This window comes from Trachemys scripta, chromosome 1 (assembly GCF_013100865.1).
Source record: "Trachemys scripta elegans isolate TJP31775 chromosome 1, CAS_Tse_1.0, whole genome shotgun sequence".
NCBI classification, from domain to species: Eukaryota; Metazoa; Chordata; order Testudines; family Emydidae; genus Trachemys; species Trachemys scripta.
Window position 1 is genome coordinate 240,526,125 of NC_048298.1, and position 24,388 is coordinate 240,550,512.

Genomic DNA, 24,388 nt, shown 5'->3' on the forward strand with positions numbered 1-24,388 from the left:
GGCAGGGCGCTGGGCGGCCCGGCTGGGTGCCCCGCGCTGCTTTCCCCGAGTCCGCCCGGGGCGGGGCCGGCGCTGGGCCAGAGCCCCAGGCCCCGCCCCTTCCTGCCGCTCGGGCTGTAGCTACACCGCTCCCTCCCTGTCCCCTGCACAGGCGGTCCGGCTGCTGTAGCTACACCCGGCGCGGGTTGTGTCGCGGCTACAGCTCCGCCCCCAGCCGAGCCGTCCCCGCCCCCGCCCCCGGGAGCCGCTTTGCCCGCTCAGCCGGAGCCTGCAGCCCGGCGTGCTCCGTGCGGAGCTCTCGCTGCCCCGGGGGTGGTGGCGCGGCGCGAGCATGCTGCAAGCCCGGCTGGCCGCTGCCTCCCGCTGCCTGCGCTCCGGGAGCCGGGGAGATCTACCCGTGGCAGCCGGCCGAGGGGCTGGTGCGGAGGCCGGGCTGGTGCGGAGTCGGGCCTCCCCGCCGAGGTGTTGCTCTAGCGTCGGGAGGAAGTGGATCAAACCCACAGGCCGGGATACCGGGATCCAGACCTACAACAGCTTGAGCAGAAGCAAGGAACCCTTAATACTGGCCAATGCAGGAGTGGCGACCTGGTAGCGATTTAAATAGCATTAATCAGTGGCCAGCCTAATACAAAATAAAAGATTATACTCTGCAGCCCTCTAAAAATAATGCTGCTGGTGAGATGGAGGGGAGGTCCTGTCAGTGTTCCCCTGCTTAGGGTGACCAGATGTCCCGATTTTACAGGGACAGTCCTGATTTTTGGGTCTTTTTCTTATATAGGCTCCTATTACTCCCCACCCCCTGTCCCGAGTTTTCACAGTTGTTGTCTGGTCACCCTACGCCCTGCTTTTAAACTGATTGCAAAGGGATCCATCCTGCACAGCTGATCACCTTACTGTGGTGATGTTCAGTTTGGTTAATGTATCTGTTTTTAGTTGTCCATAGCAGCCGGTAATATGTCAAACAGCTTTTGACTATTTTATTATTTGTTCTTCACTTTGTTCACAGGTATAGCTGTGGGCCAACAGTATATGATCATGCGCACCTTGGGCATGCTTGGTGAGTTGTTTTAAAATTATAGGAGGAAGACTCTGCATTAATGTTTTATGATGTCAGGTGACTGACTGCAAGGTAGGGCTAGAAGAAACCTAAGGTGTGTCTATGCTGCAGTTAAACACTGACTCGGGCTCCGGTGCTCAGGCTATGGGGCTGTTTAATTGTGAAATAGATGTTCATGTTCGGGCTGGAGCGCAGGGTCCCAGCTGGGCACCAGTCTGAGTCCAAATGTCTACACTGCAGTTAAAGAACCCTTTAGCCTGAGCCCATCTCGGCAGGCATGGGCCTGTCACAGGTTTTTAATTGCAGTGTAGACAAACCCCTAGTGTCCAGCAGCCCAGGACAATCAAAAATCTGAGGTGGATGAATGAAATGTAATTGCTATCCAAAGGACAAGCTGCTCTTCTTCACTTAAGAAAGATGGTGCCTCTTACCAGAGACAGAAAATGAAAGCTAGTCTCATGCAATTGTTTCCTGGTGAAATCTATTCAATAGTGAAACAAATGGCTGATTTTGGTTCAGAGGAGCTGCTTGGTGACTGCCCCATCCTGTTAATTTGCTAAATTCTTCTTCTGGGAGTTGGACTTCTGGACATTGCTGATTACATGCTACAGGATTAGAATTCAACATGATATTGAGAAATTAGAGAATTGGTCTGAAATCAACAAGGTGAAATTCAACAAGGACAAGTGCAAAGTACTACAGTAAGGGTATGTCTATACTTAAAATGCTACAGCTGCACTGCCGTATCACTTCCATGTAGACACTCCCTACACCGACGGGAGGTGTTCTCCTGTCGGTGTAGCTAATTCACCTCCCCGAGAAGCGGTAGCTAGGTCAAGGAAAGAATTCTTCCATTGACCTAGCACTGTCTACGTGCGGGGTTAGGTCATCTTAACTGTGCTGTTCAGGGGTGTGGATTTTCCACACCACTGAGTGACATAGGTAAGCTAATTTAATTTTCTAGTATAGACAAGGCTTTAGGAAGAAAAAAAATCAAACGTATGACTACAAAAAGGGTAATAGCTGGCTAGGTGGTTGTACTGCTGAAAAGGATCTGGGAGATCAGAAATTGAACATGAATCAACAATATGATGCAGTTGTAAAAAAGACTTGTTAATGCACCACAGAATATTAGTCATATGTAAGACACAGGAGGTAACTGACCTTCTCTACTTGGCACTGGTGAGGGCTCAGCTGGAGTACTGTGTCCAATTCTGGGCACCATACTTTAGGAAAGTTGTGGGCAAACTGGAGAGAGTCTAGAGGAGATCAACAAAAACGATAAAAGGTCTAGAAAACTTGACCTAGGAGAAAAGGTTAAAAAAAATTGGGCATGTTTCATCTTGAGAAAAGAAAACTGAGGGGGGGGGACCTGATAAGTTTTCAAATATGCTATAAAGAGGACGGTGATCTGTTGTTGCCCACTGAAGGCAGGGCAAGAAGTAGTGGGCTTCATCTGCAGTAAGGGGGATTCAAGTTAGATATTAGGAAAAGCTTTGTAACTGGAAGGGTAATTAAGCTCTGGAAAAGTCTTCCAAGGGAGGTTGTGGAATCCCCATCACTGGAGGTTTTTAAGAAGTTGGACAAGCATCTGTGTCAGGCATGTCTAGATTTACTTGGTCCTCCCTCAGTGCAGGTAGTTGGACTGGATGACTTCCAGCTCTATACGTCTATGATTGTATGCTCTTTTCCCGAGTGGAACTGGGCGTACAGCTGCCAATTGGTAACATTTACTGTACAAAGAAACAGAAGGAGAAGTTCTGTTGTCTATTTTAGCACTAAGTCAGACATACTAGTTAGTCAATACATCCAGGGTTTTCAAGTTTTGATCAGTTCGGCAGTTTGTTCCTATAGAGGGGAAAACATTTTTCTGTATATATTTTCATTTATTTATTAAGACAGTATGAATTATTTTGGATCATATCTGCAGAATGTGACTATTATACATAATACATTAACTTTAATTTGCTAGACGGTTCCATATCAGTCTGTCTTAAACATTTTGGAAGAAGAGCAGCTGATATGCAGCATGTAATTCAGATTTAAAAAAATTGAATAATTGTGCCAATTGTTTACGAAATATTAACTTTAAATGCTTAAGAATAAGCTGCTTGAAGTACATGTTTACTAAACTCCTATGTGCAGACAAGTTAAAGACTGTTAGATTTATATAAGGAGCTCTTTTGATCACATTACATACGAACATAGGCTGCAAGAATGATTTCTTCCTTTCATTTGGCTTGGTTACTGTGTCAGCACTTAGAAAAAAACAGTACGGGGCTGTTAGCCTCGTAAAGGGACATTTTCAAGGTTGGTAGGCTCAAAAATTCTTTTTTTTTCTCTTTAAATTGTTTGGAAAGCCTGTGTGACTTATTTTTTCCTCCCCATAAAAAAATCAGTGCCTTTTGTTTTATAAAACCAAAGCATGCAAACCTGCCAACACTTCAAATTCACTAACAGCTTGATAGTAATAAACCAGTTTGTGTGTGTAGGATTGGAGGATGGGGGCAATTGTAAAGGAAGCATTTCATCTTTTTAAAAAGTAGATTTAAGGCATGTGATAACTGCTAGTGTGAGCCAGAGAGATTCTAAGGGCCTCGGGTTGCCAGTCGTGCAATTGTACGGTAGACAAAACTCCTGCTGACTTGGAAGTTTTGCTTTCATCTGTACAGCAGGAGAAGAATACGTATAGCTTGGACAGGAACTATGGAAATGATCTTAAATTTCCTAGACAACTTTTTTCAGTTTTAGAGTGGAGTTGCCTCCACTGGTGGCGAGAGGGTAGTTTATTGTATGGTTACATTCATCTAGGGTTTTTCTGTAAGAGAGTGAACACATCGCTTTCAAGCTTCCAAGAGATCAATACAAACAGTAATATGATGTGCTGGTACAGCAGAAACAACTTTGAAAAATACCTTAACCGTGTTAAAGAAAGAATGCTACTAGCTCTGCTAAAAGCTGGGTGTGCTGAATATCTGCAACTCCCGCTGAAGACAATAGAAGTTGCAAGTGCTCAGCAGCTCTTACGGTTCATGCCTATGATACTTAAAACCATAAGTGCTGGAACTAGGGGTGCTGTTGCACCCCCTGGCTTGAAGTAGTAATAACAACCCAAATACATGGTTTCTGCCTTCTGTACCTCCATTATAAAAGTTGTTCCAGCACCACTGCTTAACATAGAGTGTATTGCATCTTACTCCATCTCAGAGGAAAGATGTCTTTCAGGTCATGGTTAGCGGTATGAATGTCAAATGCCACTTAATATTGTAAATATTTCTTCTTAGCTTATGCTGCTTATGACTTTGACTGTGTTCTTTCTCTGAACCCATTGTGTTCCATTTCCCTCAAATGTTTAGCTTTGGCAGGAACTGTGAGAGGAGAATTATAATATTTATTTCTGTGTATCTCTTGTAGAAATGCAGGTTTTGAAACACTAAGTGCCCAGACATAGAACTGGCAACCTCTCCTTTTTGCACTCCCAATACTTGTGTTGCTGCATTCTTTTTGTGTGTTTATTGCTATAGTTTTCCATCCTTTCTGTAACTTTCTGACAGGACTTTATGAATCTGCATGGCTAATAATGGTCAGAAAATCAGGAAACCATATATGAATTATTTTTAATTAATACCTAATGTGCAATATGATTATTTTTTAACTTCCAAATAACCCCTATTTTTAGTTCTACAAATTGGTGGGGAAGAGGGTTACCGGAATATAAATCACTGACACTGTTCATTTTGGAAGAATAGCTTAAAATGTCATTGTTCAAGAAAATTATTAAACTTGCTATATCAATAAACTTCTTTACTCCACCATTACCTCATTCTAGGCTCTTCTGTCAAGTGTTTTTTTTCCTCTGGGGTAGTTAGGGTGACCAGACAGCAAATGTGAAAAATCGGGATGGGGGTGGGGGTTAATAGGAGCCTATATAAGAAAAAGACCCAAAAATTGGGACTGTCCCTATAAAATCGGGATAGCTGGTCACCCTAGGGGTAGTGGCTCTCCACCTCTTTCATGTTAATCCCACATTACAACATAAAGTTTTAGAACCCTTCTCCCGTCTAGCTGTAACAAATGGGAGTGTCATTGCACACCCCTGAAACCTGTTTGGGACATGCAGGTTGGGAACCCATGCTCTAGGTTTTGAGAGTAGGGAGGTAAATGTCATCTGAATGCAAATAACAAAAGGCAATATCTAGTAATGGCCTGGGAGGAGGAAACCCATAATTTTCCAGAAAGTTTTATTTAAATGTAGCTTTTGTGTGCCAGCTTTTGCTTTTACTTTAGCATGGGTGAGTACATTCTTTTAGTTCAGTGGAATACCAAATCATACACTACAATAGCTCATTTCTAACTTGATATCCCATATAACTTTTGCATAGTGAATTATATTGGATCTCAAGGTTGAAATTGCTACTGTTTCTTTTCTTACTATTATCCCAGTTCCTTTTTACCCCTAATATCTTTTTCTGCACATGTCACTCTTCTAGTACAAACCCTAAATAGTCAGGCTTTGTACTGGAAACTAAATGGGGTCAGAATGTTTAATATTCATGGACTTTGTTAAAACAATGCACAACTAATTTACCAATTTACTACACAACTAATGCACAAATTCTGTGGGCTGGAATAGCAGGAACCAACACAATGTATCCCCAGTTAGGGGTTTGGGAGCCTCTGGATCTATATATGTACTTCCTCTGTGGCCCTTCTCTTTTCACCATCACTTATTCAGGAGGCAGTTCTGCATGTCTGCTCTGCACATTCATCTCTCTCCCCTCCCTCCCTGGACAGGTCTAAAGTTGAACAGGCCCTTTACACCTCAGGGAATTTCAACTTGTTTTGGTCTCCTTTTTCTGATTATCTATCTAATGTATTTATCTATCCTTTTTGTCCTCTTTTCTCTGCTACCCTTTGGAAGAAGGGGAATGTAGGAGTTCCTAATTTACCTTCTCTCTATTATTCATTTTTTCATGTACCTCTTTTTGTCCCGTCTCTGAACTAAACAGCTCCAGTCTTGCACTCTTTACTTATATGGAAGTTTCACCATCTTAATCTTCCATCTTTGAAATCCACCTCTTTCTCATTTTTTTTTGTTATATAGGGTAACTAGAACTGAACACAGCATTCAAAGTATGGGTGCACTATTGATTTATATAGCTGCATTACGATCTCTATCCCATTCCTTTTGCCTTTTCATGTATTGTTTGTTCTGTTGACTTCAGGTGTACAGAGACTTTCATTAAGCAGAGGCTTTCATTGAACTGGCCACAATGTCACTGAAGGCTTTTTCTGAGCTGTTACGGGTTAATTTAAAATTCACTAACATGTATGAGTAATTCAAATGATTCTTTCCAATTTGTAAAAAGTACTTGTGGCATCTTAGAGACTAATACATTTATTTGAGCATAAGCTTTTGTGGGCTAAAGCCCACTTCATCAGATGCATGCAGTGGAAGATATATGAGAACATGAAAAAATGGGTGTTGCCATACCAACTGTAATGAGACTAATTGATTAAGGTGGGCTATTTATCAGCAGGAGGGGAAAAAAAACTTTTGTAGTGATAATCAGGATGGCCCAGTTCAAACAGTTGACAAGAAGGTGTGAGTAACAGAAGGGGGGAAAATTAGCATGGGAAAATAGTTTTTACTTTGTGTAATGATCCATTCACTCCGGTCTTTATTCAAGCCTAATTTAATGGTGTCCAATTTGCAAATTAATTCCAGTTCTGCAATTTCTTGTTGGAGTCTGTTTTTGAATTTTTTTGTTGAATAATTGCGACTTTTAGGTCTGTAATTGAGTGACAGGGAGGTTGAAGTGGTTTTTGAATGTTATAATTCTTGACGTCTAATTTGTGTCCATTTATTCTTTTGTGTAGAGACTGTCCAGTTTGGCCAGTGTACATGGCAGAGGGACATTGCTGGCACATGATGGCATATATCACATTGGTAGATGTGCAGGTGAACGAGCCTCTGATAGCGTGGCTGATGTGATTAGGTCCTATGATAGTGTCCCCTGAATAGATATGTGGACAGAGTTGGCAATGGGCTTTGTTGCAAGGATAGGTTCCTGGGTTAGTGTTTTTATTGTGTGGTGTGTAGTTGCTGGTGAGTATTTGCTTCAGGTTGGGGGGCTGTCTGTAAGTGAGGACTAGCCTGTCTCCCAAGATCTGTGAGAGGGATCGTCCTTCAGGATAGGTTGTAGATCCTTGATGGTGCGCTGGAGAGGTTTTAGTTGGGGGCTGAAGGCGATGGCTAGTGGCCTTCTGCTACTTTCTTTGTTGGGCCTGTCGTGTAGTAAGTGACTTCTGGGTACTTTTCTGGCCTATGTTAATTTTCCCCCTACTCCTCGTTCTTTTTGCTGATACAGACTAACACGGCTACCACTCTGAAACCTGTTTCCAATGTGCATAATTTTGCACTGGTTCTTATGCCTTCACGTTGCCCAATTGCCTTGCTTGGTTAGGTATAACTTAAGCATTAATTTGAGTAGGATGTCAGGATTCTCTTAGTTTCTCTCTGTAGTTGGCTCTGCTTGTAGATTGCTTCTGCTCTAGAGCCCTGCTTCTGCAGCTGCTGATTAGTCTTCTGCTGCTGAAGGAGGTTCATGTGGCAGGCAATTGATTAGAAAACATGGGGAGGCATCCAGGCCGATAATGTACGAGTGAGACCCACCATGAAGAGAAGTGCTGCTGTCTCTATGGCTCTGTTTAAACCATTTGTGGTTCCTAAAGTTATATTTTAACTTTTTTTTTTTTTTTAAATCGTTTTTTTAAAGAGTAAGGATGCCATTTTATTACTTGAATTCTTCAAACAAGCTTCTGTTTTTCCTGTTTTTTAAACCACGACAGACACAACTAATGAAGGAAGTAATGGCACAGTTACAGAAATGAATTAACAATGGAAATGAGATTGTCGTCTGCGAGGGGGATTTGAAAAGAATGACATTACATTTCCCCTGCCCCCTACAACCAAACAACCCTTTTATTTGCTGTGCAACAGCCCCCAGGCGTCAGAACCAGGGTTCTACACATATTTGTACAGAGCGTGTGCCCCCATTTAAGAGAATTGCGGTTAATGGGTCAAAATGTAACCTTGATTTTAAACACTGACTTTATCAGTTTGCTGACATGAGGGTTTCAGCTTGGTTAGGATCCAGCTTCTCAGCTGGGTGATTCCTAGCAATAGTAATCCCAAGAGCTGGGTTCTTTTTCTGTGCCACCCCTTCTTTCTTGACTCTCTGGTTTCTTCTAGTCAGCGTGTTGCTATTGAAGAATAAAAGAATCCTGCTCCCTGAAATGCCAAGGTTTCTGCATATTTCAACATGCTGTTTCTTCTAAAAACAGAGTAGAGGTGTATAGCAGGGGACAGGGCAACGTTCATATGTGTACTAGCAAAGAAAACCACAGAGCTGGTGGATTTAATTTTAAGCATTTTGACATTGATGGTGATTCTTTTATAGTGAAACGGACCGAGAGGGCTCTGGCATATTTTGGTGGAACTAATACCACAACATTTTTATATTATTAGAATCTTACCTAGAATTAGCCCGGTATTCATTAACTTGATCTGTTTCTTAGTTGTATATGCTATCTCTTCAAAGACATTGTTTTACTATGGCATAATTCAAGCAAGTAACAATACTTTTCTCCATGTGTAGTTCAAATATGACATTTGTGATTTATGATGTGGGGCTGAGAAATTTTGGGAAGGCATTGTGTTATCACCATCAGATCCATGCAGCTAAGCGAAAAGGTGCAAATACATCTGCAAAGTGAATTGAGCTTTGTTTGTTTTTGCAGACACAGTAAACACAGGCTCCAGTTTGTTCAGCATGCTGGATGGAATGGAAAATGTAAATTTGTGAATATCCTTCTGGACCCAGTCCTGTGAGGTACTGAATGCCCACAACTGCCTTTGAAGTCAATGGGAGCTGTAGGTGCTCATCACCTTGCAGGTCTGCGCCCTTTCCTGAGATGCTGCTGTTGTTGCTTAGCCTTTCTGCAATAGCTGCCCTTTACTGAGGCCAAAGACATTTCTTTGGAAGCCTGACCTGAGATTCTTACAGTAGCAAATGGCTTCATGGGGCATCGTAGCTCATAGGTTATAGTTAATAGTCATGGATTTTGTTAAAACAATATATTTGTCCTGAAGTTTGTGAATAATTTAAAATGGTTCCTTCTCAAACATTTGGAAAAACTGTTGCCTGGTATCCAAAAAGAGCTGTGATGATGTATAAACAAAACTGTTTGTGTGCTATATTGGTGTAACCGGGGTCAGTGCTTATTTAGCTGATCCCATACAACTTTAATTGGAACATATTTGTATTGATTTCTTTCTTTTTTAATTCTGAGCTGTAATACCTGAAAACAGGAGTGTTTCAGAATGTGAATGAGGTATTAGAGGTTTTAGAAGCTGAGTTTGGAGTATTGGAAGTGTGATGTTCATTTTAGTAGTAAGCCTTTAGGTTAACACAATCTCACTTCAGTATATTGTTTTAAAGAGATGAAGAAAAGAAACACTTCAGAAAATTTGATGTAATGTGTCACTAGTGCCAGAAGAGGGTAGACCAGTTCAACTGAGATTTGCATAACTTCTTTACAGAATGTCACCAGGTCTGGAGTAGCATTTTGTATATATTCTCTCTCTTTCTAAAGACTATCATTGTTCTCTCTCTATTTCACTTTCATTATTAGGCCATTCAGAGTTTCTGTTTGAGTGATTTTTTGCTGTTTATTAATTTTATTTAGATGTATTACCAATAATACACATTTAAAAGCTTTTCTTTTTCTTTTTCAGTTCCTATGTTAGATTTGATATTATTCGAAGAATAATAACTAAGGTTTTTGGAAATGAAGTAGTCATGGTGATGGGGATTACAGACATAGATGACAAAATAATTAAAAGAGCCAATGAGGTAAATATGACGTTTACTTTGACAAAAGCTTATAGTGTTTAATGTACTGAGTAGTGTTGGACAGCAACCTTGATTTTGTTACTGCTTTTTAAAATCACTGGCTAATTGTTTCCTGGGCTCTCAACCCATGGGCTAGTAGAGGCTGGGAATTTGGCAGAGCTGGCATATGTAGCTCTGAAGGAGGCAGCGTATAAAGTTGTTCATCAGTGAGATGTAGGTACAACAAATGCCATAGCATGGCTACAAAGGCAACCCCTACTTCGTCTTCTGCTAGAAGGACCGTTTGCAATACAAGGTTGTTGGGGAAAGTGGAAAGTCATTGAGGCTCTCATTAGAGTTGAGGAGTTGTCTTAACCCTTCTCCATCCTAGGTGGAAAATATTAACCAATCAACTTTGGACAGTTGTCTATAGTAGCTGCTGTTTTACAGAAATTATCTAAATTGTCGCTATTAGCCTTGGAATTGGTCATTAAAGAAGATGGTTGTTCTATACATAATCATGGAGCTTCCATCAAATCAAGTTGCAGGCGCTCAGCATCTCTCAAGGGTCTGCCCAGAAGGATCTAGTTGTATAGTGAAATGGACTCAGAGGGCTCTGTCGTATTTTGGTCGAGTAACATTACAACATTTTTATATTATTAGAACATTAGCTAGAACTAGGCAAGGATTCATTGACATGATCTGTCTCTCAGTTGTATACGTGCTACCTTTCTTAATGGTTTCCGAGGCCCTGAACTCAAATGGGTCTACTCACAAGCTTAATGTAAAGGATATGTATAAGTCTTTTTACAGCGGTGGGGTCCTAGATTGCTAGAGTAAAGGTAGTTAATAACTTTCCCGAAGTTTTCACTGATGTCTCATGGCTTTTGGCTAAATGAAAAGCTTTGACTGTAAACTGCTCTCAGTGGGATGCTAATCAAATCAATTTTACCAACTGAGCTTAGTGAATTGTCATTCTACCTCTTTTTCTGCTTGATAAAATCTTATCAGATCATAAAATGTTAATAATATACAGCTAAATTGTGAATGCTAATTATTTTTTGAAAGATTTAAATTGAGTTTTTTGGGTTTTAAAACCTGGTGACTCCTGCCTTCTGGAACACGAGGGAATCTGTCAAAATAGATCTCAGCTGCAAACTGCATGTTCTTTTCCTGATGTGAGATATATTGTGACAGTTTATAAAATAAATAAATAAATAACTTTTAATGATTTAAAAAATGGATTTTTTTCCTTGTAAACTATTATTCACAGTAAATGTAGAGTTTTTTTCTCATGCTGGCCTTGTTATGCTTTTGATAAAATAAGTTTTTGCTCATTCTTATTCTTTCCCTTAGGAATATTTTTTCTTGATGGCTGCAGGCCAGTGCTTTAACATACGATCTACATTTAAAATATGTGTGCGTGTCTGTCTTGAGAATTTTTCTTTCATAAGAGCATCATGGTTATTTCTTTGCAGAAAAAGTTGACTTAATGTGTCTAAAAGAATTCTGGTTCATTTGCTCCATTCTTTTGTCAAGATTAAAGTCTGCGCTATGAAGTAGTTTTAGCAGTCAGAACTTTTATAACTATGCTAAACAAGTCTGATGCTTTTATTCTATTTTTACCAAGTCCCATATGTTGTACTTTGAGGGGTGTTTTTTACAGTTAGTAGAACAGTGGCATACGGAAGTCTCCTCACCATTTTATGGGTATTTATAGAGGAGGAGGTGTTAGAGTGGCCGTCAGTAACAAATCCTATGGTTAGGACTGTAGGTTTGTCATGATATTGGGTGGGAAAGTCTTTAGAAGAGTTGTGGTAACAATAGCACAAATAATAGAAATCACACACAATTATTTAAAAATAAATCCCAGCTATGATTTGGTGTGCCTTAAACTGTATTTACAGAACCAAGTCTCAGTTTAACGATCTGTGGGAAACACAATACTTCTAGATTGCTTAGCGTCTGCCTTTTCCCCATTAGTTGTCTTCATTGGTTTAGAGCTCCAGAAAAGGCTCTTGGTCAAACAGCACCCTGAGCAAGCCAGAATGTGGTGCTTTGATCCCAACTTTATAACTTCTCTAGGTACCTTTTGTGGTGTTTTTCTTTTTTTCTTTGATATCTTCCAAACGTTCCCATGAACATTATCTTCAGATGCAATTAGCTTGCTCTTTATCCCCATTTGAACAATACATTTCTGGATAATATATCGTAAGGACATTTCTGCATTAGCAGGAGGATGTATTAGATGACCTAACAGGCCTTTTTTTACATTTATTTCCTGTGATTCTTCCAGCTCTGTAAAAAAGACATTTAATAAAACTGATCTAACATCAATCCTTGAGTGTCACTCTACAGGATGACTATCTCTTATTCAGTGGGCATTAATCATTACCCTTTGTTTTCAATCCTTCAGCCAGTTTTTAGCCCACAGGGGTAGGGCGCATATCCAAAGGAAGCAGAATTAATTTTGGAAGTAAGATTTCTTGACACTGTATCAGATGTTTTCCCAAAGTCCAGATATAGGACATAATTGCATTCTCCTTCTCAATCCAAAAAGCAATTAGTTTTGTCTGGAAAGATTTGTTCTTTATGCTCTTATGCAGTTAATTACTGTTGATTCCTTCTATCCTCTAGATTTTGAACCCGATTGTTTTTCAAGTTCTGATAACGGAATACATTATAAGAGAGCCACAGGTCCATAAGTTGAGGAAGGATACCTCCAGTGAGGTTGAGGGGCAATGCCCTCGTGAGAATTCTTACTAATACTGAGATTCTTGTTGTGGGGGCCTGGCTCCTAAATCTCGCTCAGGGATTCATTTTGGAGGCTCTAGTGTCTGAAGCAACTCCTTTCTGGTTCCTAGAAGGGGGAAGAAGCTTTCCTCTTACACCAAGCCTTCTCTCAGCTGCAAGAGATGAGCCTCCTCTATTCTACCTCTTCCCCCGAACTCCTGGCTACTCCAATAGATGGTTCAAAAAGTGCTAAGCCAGGGATCGGCAACCTTCGGCACGCAGCCCGACAGGGTAAGCCCCCTGGTGGGCCGGGCCGGTTTGTTTACCTGCCGTGTCTGCAGGTTTGGCCGATCGCGGCTCCCACTGGCCGCGGTTCGCCACTCCAGGCCAATGGGAGTGGCGGGAAGCAGCGGCCAGCACACCCCTCGGCCCTCCCCACTTCCTGCCGCCCCCGTTGGCCTGGAGTGGCGAACTGTGGCAAGTGGGAGCCGCGATCGGCCAAACCTGCGGACGCGGCAGGTAAACAAACCAGCCCAGCCCCCCAGGGGGCTTACCCTGGCAAGCCACGTGCCAAAGGTTGCCGGTCCCTGTGCTAAGCACTAGCCTGGTGAAAATCAGGCCTTTTTAAGATGCCTTAAATTAGGTATCCAAAGTTACCTTTGAAAATCTTGACCCTAGTCCCTGCCTCTAGTTGCTTATAAAATTCCTGAATAGCATCTGCAGAATAAAACTGATGTATTTCTGCTCACCTAATTCTGAATGGCAGCAATAAAATTGAATTTTGTTCTGTTAATTTCATTCTGTAGTTCCTGTCTGACTTTTCAGAAAGACAGCCTTCCATTGGTTCACATGCAGCAGATTATTTTCCAAAACATAAGGACTAGAAACTTAAATCTTGCGAAATTAAATGACATAGCTCCTCCACTTGCCAGGGAAGGTTTTGTTCTGGTGAATTTTTCAAGCCCCTGGCTATGATGAGTATTTCAGACAAATGTAATATCAAATGCAAACTGACTCTTTATCTCTGCTTCCCACTGATTTATTCACTTTTGTAAAGATCCCTGTGCTTAGCTGTCAGAGTCTACATTTGAAACTTGTAGATATTGTTGGAGTGTTACTATGCTTTCAAAAATATTTGACTATCAGTTCATTTCCCCAATTCCATTCACATTTTGAGGAACAGCAATGAAAAGTTGAAAAATCATATTAATTTTCAATGATAAAAAATATCCTGTGTGGTGTCTGTAAGTCTGTTTTATAACTCTGACATATATCTGTAAGTGTTGTAAATGACTTTCTTGCACCATGAATATGAGGTAAGCTTAGCATTGGAAGTGAAGTCCCTTACTGAATAAAAATAAAAGGTTTGTGGACTTAACTTTTAGTCACTTCCTATAGAAAGTTGTGGATTAAAATATTCCTATAATTAAAAAAGATAAATTAAATATCACTTTTATGCTATAACTATCTTTTATACAGCCTCTGTACTGAATGTTGGATTAATAAACCTTTCTTACTTTTTTTTTTTTTTTTAAACCTTGGGGGCCCCATTAACTGACTGATAAGACTATAATATTTTGTATTATTTTGATTTATGATTCACTCATCTGCCTTTCTTCTACAGATGAACATATCACCATTAGCTCTTGCCCGGGTTTATGAAGAAGACTTTAAACAAGACATGGCTGCATTAAAGGTACAAATATTTAATATTTTATCTTTTAAAACTGAAATTATTATGAAGTACATTTATTTGTTAAAGGAACAATGACAACCTGATTTTTAAGTTAACATTTTAATTGATTAATTTGAAAATACTCTATTTCTGATTAATCATCCTTTAAATAGTACTGAGTGAACATTTTTTAAATTCCTTTTTAAAATTTTTATAAGATTTCATCTGATCCCCATATGTTTACATGTGCCTTTTGGTAAGGAAGAAACTGTCTCAAGGAATGAATGAACAGTTATAAGCTCTTCAGGATAGGTACTGCGTACTGCCTGTGTTTGGGTAGTGCCTTTGGCCCGCGGCCCACCAGGGTAAGCACCCTGGTGGACCGGGCCGGTTTGTTTACTTGCCACGTCTGCAGGTTCGGCCGATTGCGTCTCCCACTGGCCACAGTTCGCTGCTCCAGGCCAATGGGGCCTGCGGGAAGCAGCGCGGGCCAAGGGATGTTTTTAAGTTGGCAGTGTTCCTTTAAACATGCTGGTATTGTCATAAACTAAAGTAGCTTATCAGCAGTATATTCTTTTTGCTTTTTTCATTTAAGGTTCTTCCCCCAACAGTATATATGAGAGTGACTGAAAATATTCCTCAGATAATTTCTTTTATAGAACGAATAATGGCTAGTGGACATGCTTATGCAACCTCCAAAGGTAAGACTTCTAGCAGTACAATTTGATGTTAATGTGTGTGCAAAAAATTCATTCTCTTAATTGGATTATGACTATACCACTTTGGGGTCAGTTCAGATACTCAATACCATCTCTTCCTTTGATTGATAACTGATAAGGAAAATGCTGTGAATAACTTTAATGCACTTTGTATACAATGCTAAGAACATGTATAATTATATTGTAATTTAAATGTAACTGAGTTTTTAATGTTCTTTAAGGGCATTAACTGCATTATATAATTCCTATGGGGAATTCCTGGGCTAGAAAACCATGGAACTGGCACACACTATGACACCAGAGGTTTGTGCAAGATAAGAACCTGGTAGTCCCTATGGGATGGTGTGCATCCCCTATGCACTGCAGAGCACATCTTTTGCAAAACAGAGTGCATAGTAGGGTTTTAGAAGCAGGGTTGTGGTTGTTGGGGGATCTCAGCTACATGTTAACTACACCTGTGAGAGGCTTCATTTGAATCCTGAAGAGTACAGTTGATATTATATGAGCAGAAAAGAACCCAGTATGACTTTTATATCCTAGGGTAGGTTTGCAGTTAGAAAAAATAATCTTATGTGCGAGACAAGCAAACTTAATCTGTAGTCTTTGAGACCCCGTAAACATGGAAACACATGCTCTCATTATTGCAGTTATTTTCCAGAGCAGAATGATTCTTTTAGGAAACAGAATGCAACAGATGCTTTACTCAGGAAAAGTATTTACCTTTCCACCACACCAGGGCCACCCAGAGGATTCAGGGGGCCCGGGGCAAAGCAATTTCGGGGGCCCCTTCCATAAAAAAAAAAGTTGCAATTCTACAGAATACTGTATTCTCATGAAAAAAGCAACAGAGGGTCCTGTGGCACCTTTGAGACTAACAGAAGTACTGGGAGCATAAGCTTTCGTGGGTAAGAACCTCACTTCTTCAGATGCAAGTCATTGCAGATGTATTCTCATGGGTGCCCCTGTGGAACCCAGGGCCTGGGGCAAATTGCCCCACTTGCCCCCCCTTCTGGGCAGCCCTGCACCACACTGGCAAAGTGAATGCCCCCTATCTTTGTAATAAATCTCAATGTTTGTTTTCTAACAGGTAATGTTTATTTTGATGTCAAGTCTAGGGGAGAACGATATGGAAAGTTAACTAGTGTTTACCCTGATGTACAAGAGGAAATGGGTATGTTGCTATGGACTGGTTTGGATCAATACTTTGTTTCAGTTAAATGTGTTTTCTGAGGCTTAACTAGCATGTGTATGAAATCCTAATATGAAAGGCTAAAACAATACAAACAGTGCATCTCCTACTCAGTCATAGTTCTTTTGTAACTTTAATTTATAGAATAGATCATATTTATTTAGTGCTGAAGATGTTTTGACCATTTTTTCTCGCTGTATGTATTTAAGGTGTTTTTTTTTTTTCCCCCTGACTTTACGTCACTTAAATACAGTTTTCTTGCTGAAAAATTGGAAGGAAAGTTATTCTATAACCACCGGATTACCTGTGTTTAGGAGAAAAATAGTTTTTATATTTTCCAGGTTATCTTTGGATGGAATAGAGTTAGAAATATTTTAGGTGTGGGTCTGTTAGTGGGAGCTAATATCAGCCTGGGCACTTATAGATAGATAAATAAGATGATATATTTTAGTCAAATACAAGTTACTGAGTTCAATACAGGGGGAATTGGGTGGAATTCTTTAGTCTGTGTTACAATGGGAGTTAGACTAGATGATCTAATGAGCCCTTCTTGCCTTAAGGTCTGTGGATGAATCAGAGTCCATTTCTAGCTCATGGCAGAATGTTCAGGATATTATTTTTGTTGAACACTGTGTCCAACATGTCTGTCCTCCAAGATAGGGAAAAAAAAGATAAAGGAAAATGGAAGAGTCTGTCCAAGAATAAAATCTGGATAGCTCCCTTTACTGACATTCTGAATGGTTCATGCTTTGACTCTTTTTGGAGACTTATCCTATTAACAAATAATAAATGATTGGCAGTTGATCGTGATAAGCGACATGTCAAAGATTTTGCCCTGTGGAAGGCAGCCAAACCTCAAGAACATTATTGGGCTTCTCCCTGGGGAAAAGGAAGACCTGGCTGGCACATCGAGTGCTCTACAATTTCGAGGTCAGATTTCCTAGATTTTTAATTTTGTGCACCTGTGTGTGCCTGCGTGCGTGTGTAATTGATGTGGTTTTGGTAACTGGAACAAGGAAAGGATATGTCCATTTGTTATTTTTGAATCTAAACAAAAATAAGAAATTGCTGATTATAAAGAAAATGTGTTCATTTTGCAGAAAGTGAAACTGGACAAATACATTGCTGAGATTTTAGTATTTCTTAGAATACTTGTTCTGTTACTGTAATAAACTGGAGAAAGCATTTGGACTTAGTGTTTCATTCTGTTAATTACTGCATTGCTTTACAAAGGCTATTGTGCTGTTCTGGTTTTGATCAGTAAAATATTGTTACAGTACAGTGTTTGGAAGCCAATTGGATATCCATACTGGTGGCATAGATCTTGCTTTCCCACATCATGAAAATGAAATTGCACAGTGTGAGGTTTATCATCAGTGTGAACAATGGGGAAATTATTTTTTACATTCTGGTAAGTAATAGCTTAAATTTGGTTGTCTTAAATTTTGTATTTGGCTTTCAGCTTTTCATGGCATGCTTTTATGTTTAGAAATGTGGAGAAAAACTTACGTACAGATAATTGTATGTACATACAAGTTTCTGTTTTCTCCAAATAAATTAAGAAAGATCATTGAAAATGAATTTTACCTTAAATAATACAAATTGACTCTTTTAAATAAGTTCAGAAATGTAGGAGTTTTTAATTGTAATTGGATTTTTGGAAGTCTAAGTTTTTTGCCCTGGATGAAACAAATGGAAAGGAAGGTTAATTATTACTCCTTGAAGATATAGTCTCTCAGAATTCTCACTCATCCTTCACCTGCTTTCCTTAGAATTTTGAGATGATGTGTCTTTTTTTATATTTATTTCTCCCAGAAAAATAGAAAAGATTTATTTAGATAGTTAGTTATTTTGGTATGTGTGTGCATATATTCCTAAAAGTAGAAAAACACATCACCTTGGAATCAGAACCCCCCCCACCCTCCCCCCGAATCTGGGGAGAGGTGAGCGGGGTAAGTAGGTGAGTCAGAATTCTGTGAGATGATGTCTGATGATGATTTTCAGAAGCATCAAAACTGGGATGGATTACAAATCATTCTTGGAGTCCTTGAACTCTCATCATCATGCGCATTGGTCTTGAAATAGTGTTCAATAGAAAGCTGTAATCGGAACGGCAGTATTTATAAATGTAGTAAAAGGATTTGAGTCGTGGTAGGGAAAATGAGACCTGAGGATAATGCTGAGGTGTATAAACAGATTAACAAAGAAAACCCCCCAGTGGTGTTTTCCAACAGAGAAACATCTGGATTAGAGAAAGATACTGGAGTTCTGAATGTGTAATTATTCTGTTGTTGACATAGCACTTAACTCTAAATTCAGCTGAGAAACTTTTATCTACTAGTAGCATTATTTCCAGTCATGAGAAGAGAAACAAGTTTGTTTGTGTCTAACATGCTCTATAATTGACTTCCTTTGCTTTATGCTCTCCTGTTCTGGGGTCCTGGCATCCTGAAAAAGAAATACCTTCAAACAAAGATTTCTTCCCTCTGCCTCCTACTCTTTTTTCAGTCTTGTTTCTCCACCACTCACCACAGTTGTTGTATTGTCCAGTCTATTTGGCACTCACTCTCTGAGTACTTCACCTTTAAACTTCCCCTAAAGCCGTGGGAGCAGTTCATCAACTGGTCTAAATTGTCATAACTCTATTGAAGTCTTCCTCTGTAGCTTTCTTTAACTTCCTCTTTGTGATCCAAACAATTTACATTGTCTTTGATGGCAGGGTTGACAGACTAGTCACTTTATATCTTGAGGAGATTCACATACCCCTTAGCACAGGTGAGCACCAGCGACGGTTAAATTGCCATATCAACTATGACATATCATTCTATTTTATAGCAAACTGTTTTCAAGCATGGTTTAAAATTAGCTCGGGCCATATTGATTTTTAAACACTCTCTTATCAATGTGAACTTTATTTAAATCAAATATAGAAACCATATCTAGCCTATGCAACCTTAACTGATTTTAATCACAATTTGGCACTGTCAGCATTGGCCAGAGGGGAAAAGAAATAATTAAAGAGCAAGGTTAGCTAAAACATACTTCTGAATGTCCCCTGCAGCTTGGTGAGTGGGGAAATTCAGGATGGAATTGTTCAGAGGTCTAGTGTGGATGGACCCATAGTGTAGACAGCCTCAGCCTCTTATTTCCACACTCTTATAGAGCTTAAAAAAAGACAGAGAGAAAGATTGAGGGTTAGGTGACTGTCACCTGTTTAAGACAAAAGACCTTTTTCAGGCAGCTACCTCATTGGTTTTGTCTAAATAGACTCTGTCACGGGGACAAACCCTTGTCTCACAAAGTCTCCTGTTTGTGGCATTGCTCAGGATTGTATAGTGCCATGATTTGCAGCTCTGAGTAAAAACGCTCCTAACACTTCTTTGTACAACACTCCAGATAATTTTGCTCTGCATTAGGCTTTGCCACTGCATCATCTTATATTGGTACTAACAATGGTACCAGGGATATCTACCCTGTATATTCTGGTCCTCTTTCCCACCTTGGTTATTCTGACTTTCTCCAAAGTTGGTGGTGGTAAAGCCTGATTCTGCATCCCCAGCCCCTATACATGTTGAGTACTGTTTCTTCATGCAAGAAGTCCTATTGTGTTCCCTGAACTACTCATGTGAGTAAGGACTGCAGAATAAGACCCATAGTATGTGGTATATAAACATAGGCCTAGCACAACTTGCTTACGCAGTAGATTTAAATTCATGGGGATTTGCAAAGTGATCAGACTGAGATAAAAGAAACGTAGAACTGGAATGCCCATAGTACAATTCTGCTTGGAGTAAACTCTTGTTGCAGTTGTGTATATCTGTAATGTTGGAGCCATAGTTGATCAAATTTCTAAATGCCACTATTGGTTTAAACCCAGTCTGTGACCCAATGTGTTTGAGTTTAACTTTCTGAGACTACAAGTATAGACAGTACTCACCCCTGGATTCTTACTGCTGCAGCTCTAACGCTGAGCAGTGTGTCATTGCAAAAATTCCTGAGCTGTAATCACAAAGTATTAGCTTTCAAGTCAATATAAACATGTCCATTTTTATTTTGTCTGTTAATAGGCAAATATGACCTTCATGGGACCAATTGAAATTTTAAAACTTACTAGGAAGCTCTTTGGGGCAGAGACTTTTTGTTTGGGTTTGTACAGTGCCTAGCACAGTGGGGTTGCTATGATAATATAAATAATAATAATAATATACTGGGAATGGCTCAGACTGTTTCATGTATTCCCACCTGCATTGGTTAAATTGAATGCAGGTTTCAACTCCCAGTGTAGAGTACAGGATGTTGTAAATCAACACATGGAGCTTGTCCAGTGGCAGTCTGTTATCCACAAGAGGTGAGCTTTATTCCCTAAATCCAGGCGAGTTTAGTGGCTTCCCTGGTGAAGGATGTTCACTACTTTTCAATGAAGAGTTCTAGCTGGCGGTACCCTTTCAGTTTTATTCTTAAATGTTGTAAATCGAACTGTAGAAACATTCTTGTCTAGGAAAGAATGAAGGATTCTGAGTTCTCCTAGAAAGAGAGAAAACTGGATTCCAGTGAGAATTCAGTTGATGATTCTCTAGAAGCCAATAAATTACATGCTTTCAGTTAAGAAATGCTGCTGGAGGAGGAGATTGTGCATTATTTAGGACGAATGATTCAGCTTCAAAAATAATCCTGCTAACACTCTGGAATACTGGCAGGCTTGGAATCACAAGAGCGGTCCCCATTAGAAGATCCCTGCAGTGAGGATAAATCATCTTCTAAAGATTTTATTTTTAGACTGCTCATCCTCTGGGAAGAACACCAAGCCAAAATGGTGAAAATCTGGATATTTTAGATTCTTTAATGGAACCATCCTCTCCCAGTGATGGGATTCTCTCGTATAGAGGAGCGGGATTTGAAATAATTCAGATGTTGCTGATGCCTTCTTATGGAACCATGTGATAGAGATACTCTGGTCAAAAATTTAAAACCTGCCTGCCTAAAATTCAACACTTAAATCCATAGTTAGACCCATACATAAAAATGGCCTGATTTTTCACAGATGAAGCGCAAAATGAGTTTCCACTGAAGTCAGTCAGAGCTGCAGGTGCTCAATCGCTCTGAAAATCTGGCCACTTCTATTTAGGTGCCTAACTTTAGTAGTAATACCTAGCTCCTGTATAATGCTTTTCAGTAGCAGATCTCAAAGCGCTTTACAAAGAGCTCAGTATCAATATCCCCATTTTACAGATGGGGAAACTGAGGCACTGAGTGGGAAAGTGAAAATGATGGCCTTGGACAGTAGACCAGCATTTCTTCTTACTCCATTCTCCAGTACTAAGGACAAATTGCTGAAAATAGGATCTTGTTTTGATGCCAGAGCCCTTTTAAACCAGCCTCACACCTGTGGATCCCTGACTCCTCTCCCACCCTTAGCACTGTGCATTGCACAGATTCTATTCTCAGTTGAGGAGGAAGGGGTTGGACGCATTCTCCCTGGAGACCATCACCACTGATCCTTAACCAGCCACAGGAGTTACTACAAAGTGCTACCATACCAGGTCCTTCTCTCCACATTGCCCACACCCAGGACTGAGCACACTGCCTCTGTAATCGGCCCTGATTTTGTTTTTGTATGTACACACATGCACACACACTCAAACAAACCTGCAAATCAGTATTATGCACTGAATAAGGTAAAATTCGTATAGCCAATTAGACTGTTCAACAGTACAAGGAGCAGAACCTCTACTACTGTGTAAGTCAGGGGTAGGCAACCTATGGCATATGTGCCGAAGGCGGCACACGAGCTGATTTTCAGTGGCACTCACACTGCCCAGGTCCTAGCCACCGGTCTAGGGGGCTCTGCATTTTAATTTAATTTTAAATGAAGCTTCTTAAACATTTGAAAAACCTTATTTACTTTACATACAACAATAGTTTAGTTATATATTATAGACTTATAGAAAGAGACCTTCTAAAAAGGTTAAAATGTATTACTGGCACGCGAAACCTTAAATTAGAGCGAATAAATGAAGACTCGGCACACCATTTCTAAAAGTTTGCCAACCCCTGGTGTAAGAGAAACAAAACATAATCACGTCACATAATATCCTTGAAGAGCATTCTGACTGGGGTATAAGATGGACACCGGAGAGTGGTGATTTGAGTGGGGAGCAGTAATAATTGGATGGAGTTCAGAGCAGAATTATTGTAATTTAATAGCAAGCAAAATTCAGTTATTCATATCCGCAGTACAGTATAGTTCTTACAGCCACACTTCGTGCTGGATCCTGAGAGGAGCTGAACCCCTATGAGTTGAATGGGAGGTGCAGTTGCTCAGTAACTTTCAGGATTAGTCCCTTAATGTGAACAGCTGGCTTAAGGCTTTTAATCACCGTTTTTGAAGTGGTGCTGAGTGCTTTGTTTTAGGCTACACTTACGTTACGCTTATAAGAAGCACACACAATCTTTTTCAAAGGGATAAGGCAATACGCTGCGTTTATTGAGAGCACAATTTAAACATTAAAATCAGCATATGCTTCTATTTTCACACACACACACCCCGCCCCCCTGCAGCTGGATCTTATAGGTACCAGTCCTTACTGTTGCTCGGTCTGTTCCACTGGCCAGCTGAAACTGCACACGAGGGAGGAGAGGAGAAGAGCTGGGTCTCTGTTGGACGCGTCCGAAGTGCCCATGTTGATGCAGAATGAACACCCTTCTTTTATAGTAATAAATTCCCATTCAAGTCTATGGACTTTGCTGTGTCACATGGGAGCTGTCAATCATAAGGTAGTCAAGGTTGCTCCCAATCAGCATTATTTTGGGTTGCTATTGGGAGTATCTGCAGCTGTTTCTTATCTTGTCCCTCTGGCTCCACTCTTTATCATGTCCTTGGGGCATATGCCTTTGCTTTAGGGTCCTCAGTCTGCCATCCGGGTGATTCTGATAATAGGGTTGGTGCCTCTCGACTTCTCCATTCCCCTCTTGACCATCCGGCCCATCAGTACTCCTGTCTTTTCTCTGCTAGCATGCCATATATTCTTCACTCACACACAACAGTAAATAATAAAAAAAAAAAAAAGCAAGAATTACAGCCATAACACTTCTATCCTTCTAAAAACAATAATTAACACGTAAAGCAAAGAATAAAACCAAAACAATTTCTTCTTACTAATTCGAAGCTAACAAAATAAGCAAAACTTACTCGAAACAATTTCTCCCCATTAGGCTTTTGGCCTACACTTCTAGCTAAGCCACACTTGGCACCAATTCAGCTGCACAAATTCCTTGTCTCATTATGAGCAATGGATGGTTTTGCTAATGTAAACAGGACTCAAGAGTACAGATATATGTCTGAAAGGAGCTCTACCAAATGTGGATGACATAATATAGCAATGTTTGAGCTGAGCTACATGCTATCCCAGGTGCAATATGTACTCCTGGGGGAGTTCTGTGCTAAAAAATTAAAAATTCGACACACGCTATTTTAAAATTTTGCATATTTTATTTGTCAAAATAACACAAAATAAGCATGCTAGTTTCAATTATTTTGGTAATTTATTTCAAACTACGTGTCAGCAAGTATGTCCGTAACAATACAGACAACAAAAAACATCTAGGAAATGTTTTTTAACAAATAGATTCCTTACTAGGCATATTAATACAGGACTTTGAGTATTTCATTTAAACTACAATGTAGACATGTATGTCCCACACCCCTGAGAAACAGTACAAAGGCTCAGGAGGAGTAAGGGGTAACAGGAGGTTAGGGAGAGGGAAGTAATTTTGGGGGGTGAATCTGGAGGTGTGTAGGGAGAGAAGTATGGAACGGGGTTTTTTTTTGGGGGGGGGGAGAAGGATTGTTAGGGAGCCTCCCCCATGAAGACCCTGTCTGACCCCCAGTCTCTCGCATTCATTCAGGCACATCTGCCTTGTCTCTGTCTTTCCCTGTCCCCCCAACTAACTCTTCTGATTCCCAGTCTGTGACACCTCCCCCCCCCCAGCAGCCCTGGATGCCCCATTCTGTCCACACACCCCTCACCTGGCCCCTCAGGTGTGCTGCTATGAGAAAAACAGCCTCTGCTCTTTCCCTTGCTGTGGCTGGCTGCTCTGGCTCATGAGCCAGCTGCTCTA

At 40.3% G+C, this 24,388-nt stretch overlaps 1 protein-coding gene across 3 annotated transcripts in view; it reads left to right on the forward strand.

Moving 5' to 3' along the window:
• Positions 1-230: 230 nt before the first annotated feature.
• The window catches only part of CARS2 (cysteinyl-tRNA synthetase 2, mitochondrial), a 48,745-nt gene continuing 24,587 nt past the window's right edge, over positions 231-24,388 (forward strand). Inside the window, exons 1-8 of one of the 3 annotated variants that reach the window (XM_034758158.1) lie at positions 231-588; positions 1,007-1,057; positions 9,858-9,975; positions 14,312-14,383; positions 14,958-15,063; positions 16,169-16,252; positions 17,071-17,200; positions 17,548-17,681. In XM_034758158.1, the coding sequence (XP_034614049.1) occupies positions 332-588; positions 1,007-1,057; positions 9,858-9,975; positions 14,312-14,383; positions 14,958-15,063; positions 16,169-16,252; positions 17,071-17,200; positions 17,548-17,681 (952 nt within the window). In that variant the 5' untranslated portion in view covers positions 231-331. Of the gene's footprint in view, positions 589-1,006; positions 1,058-9,857; positions 9,976-14,311; positions 14,384-14,957; positions 15,064-16,168; positions 16,253-17,070; positions 17,201-17,547; positions 17,682-24,388 lie in introns of those variants that run through there. The other 2 variants (XM_034758159.1, XM_034758160.1) reach the window with 2 other exon arrangements.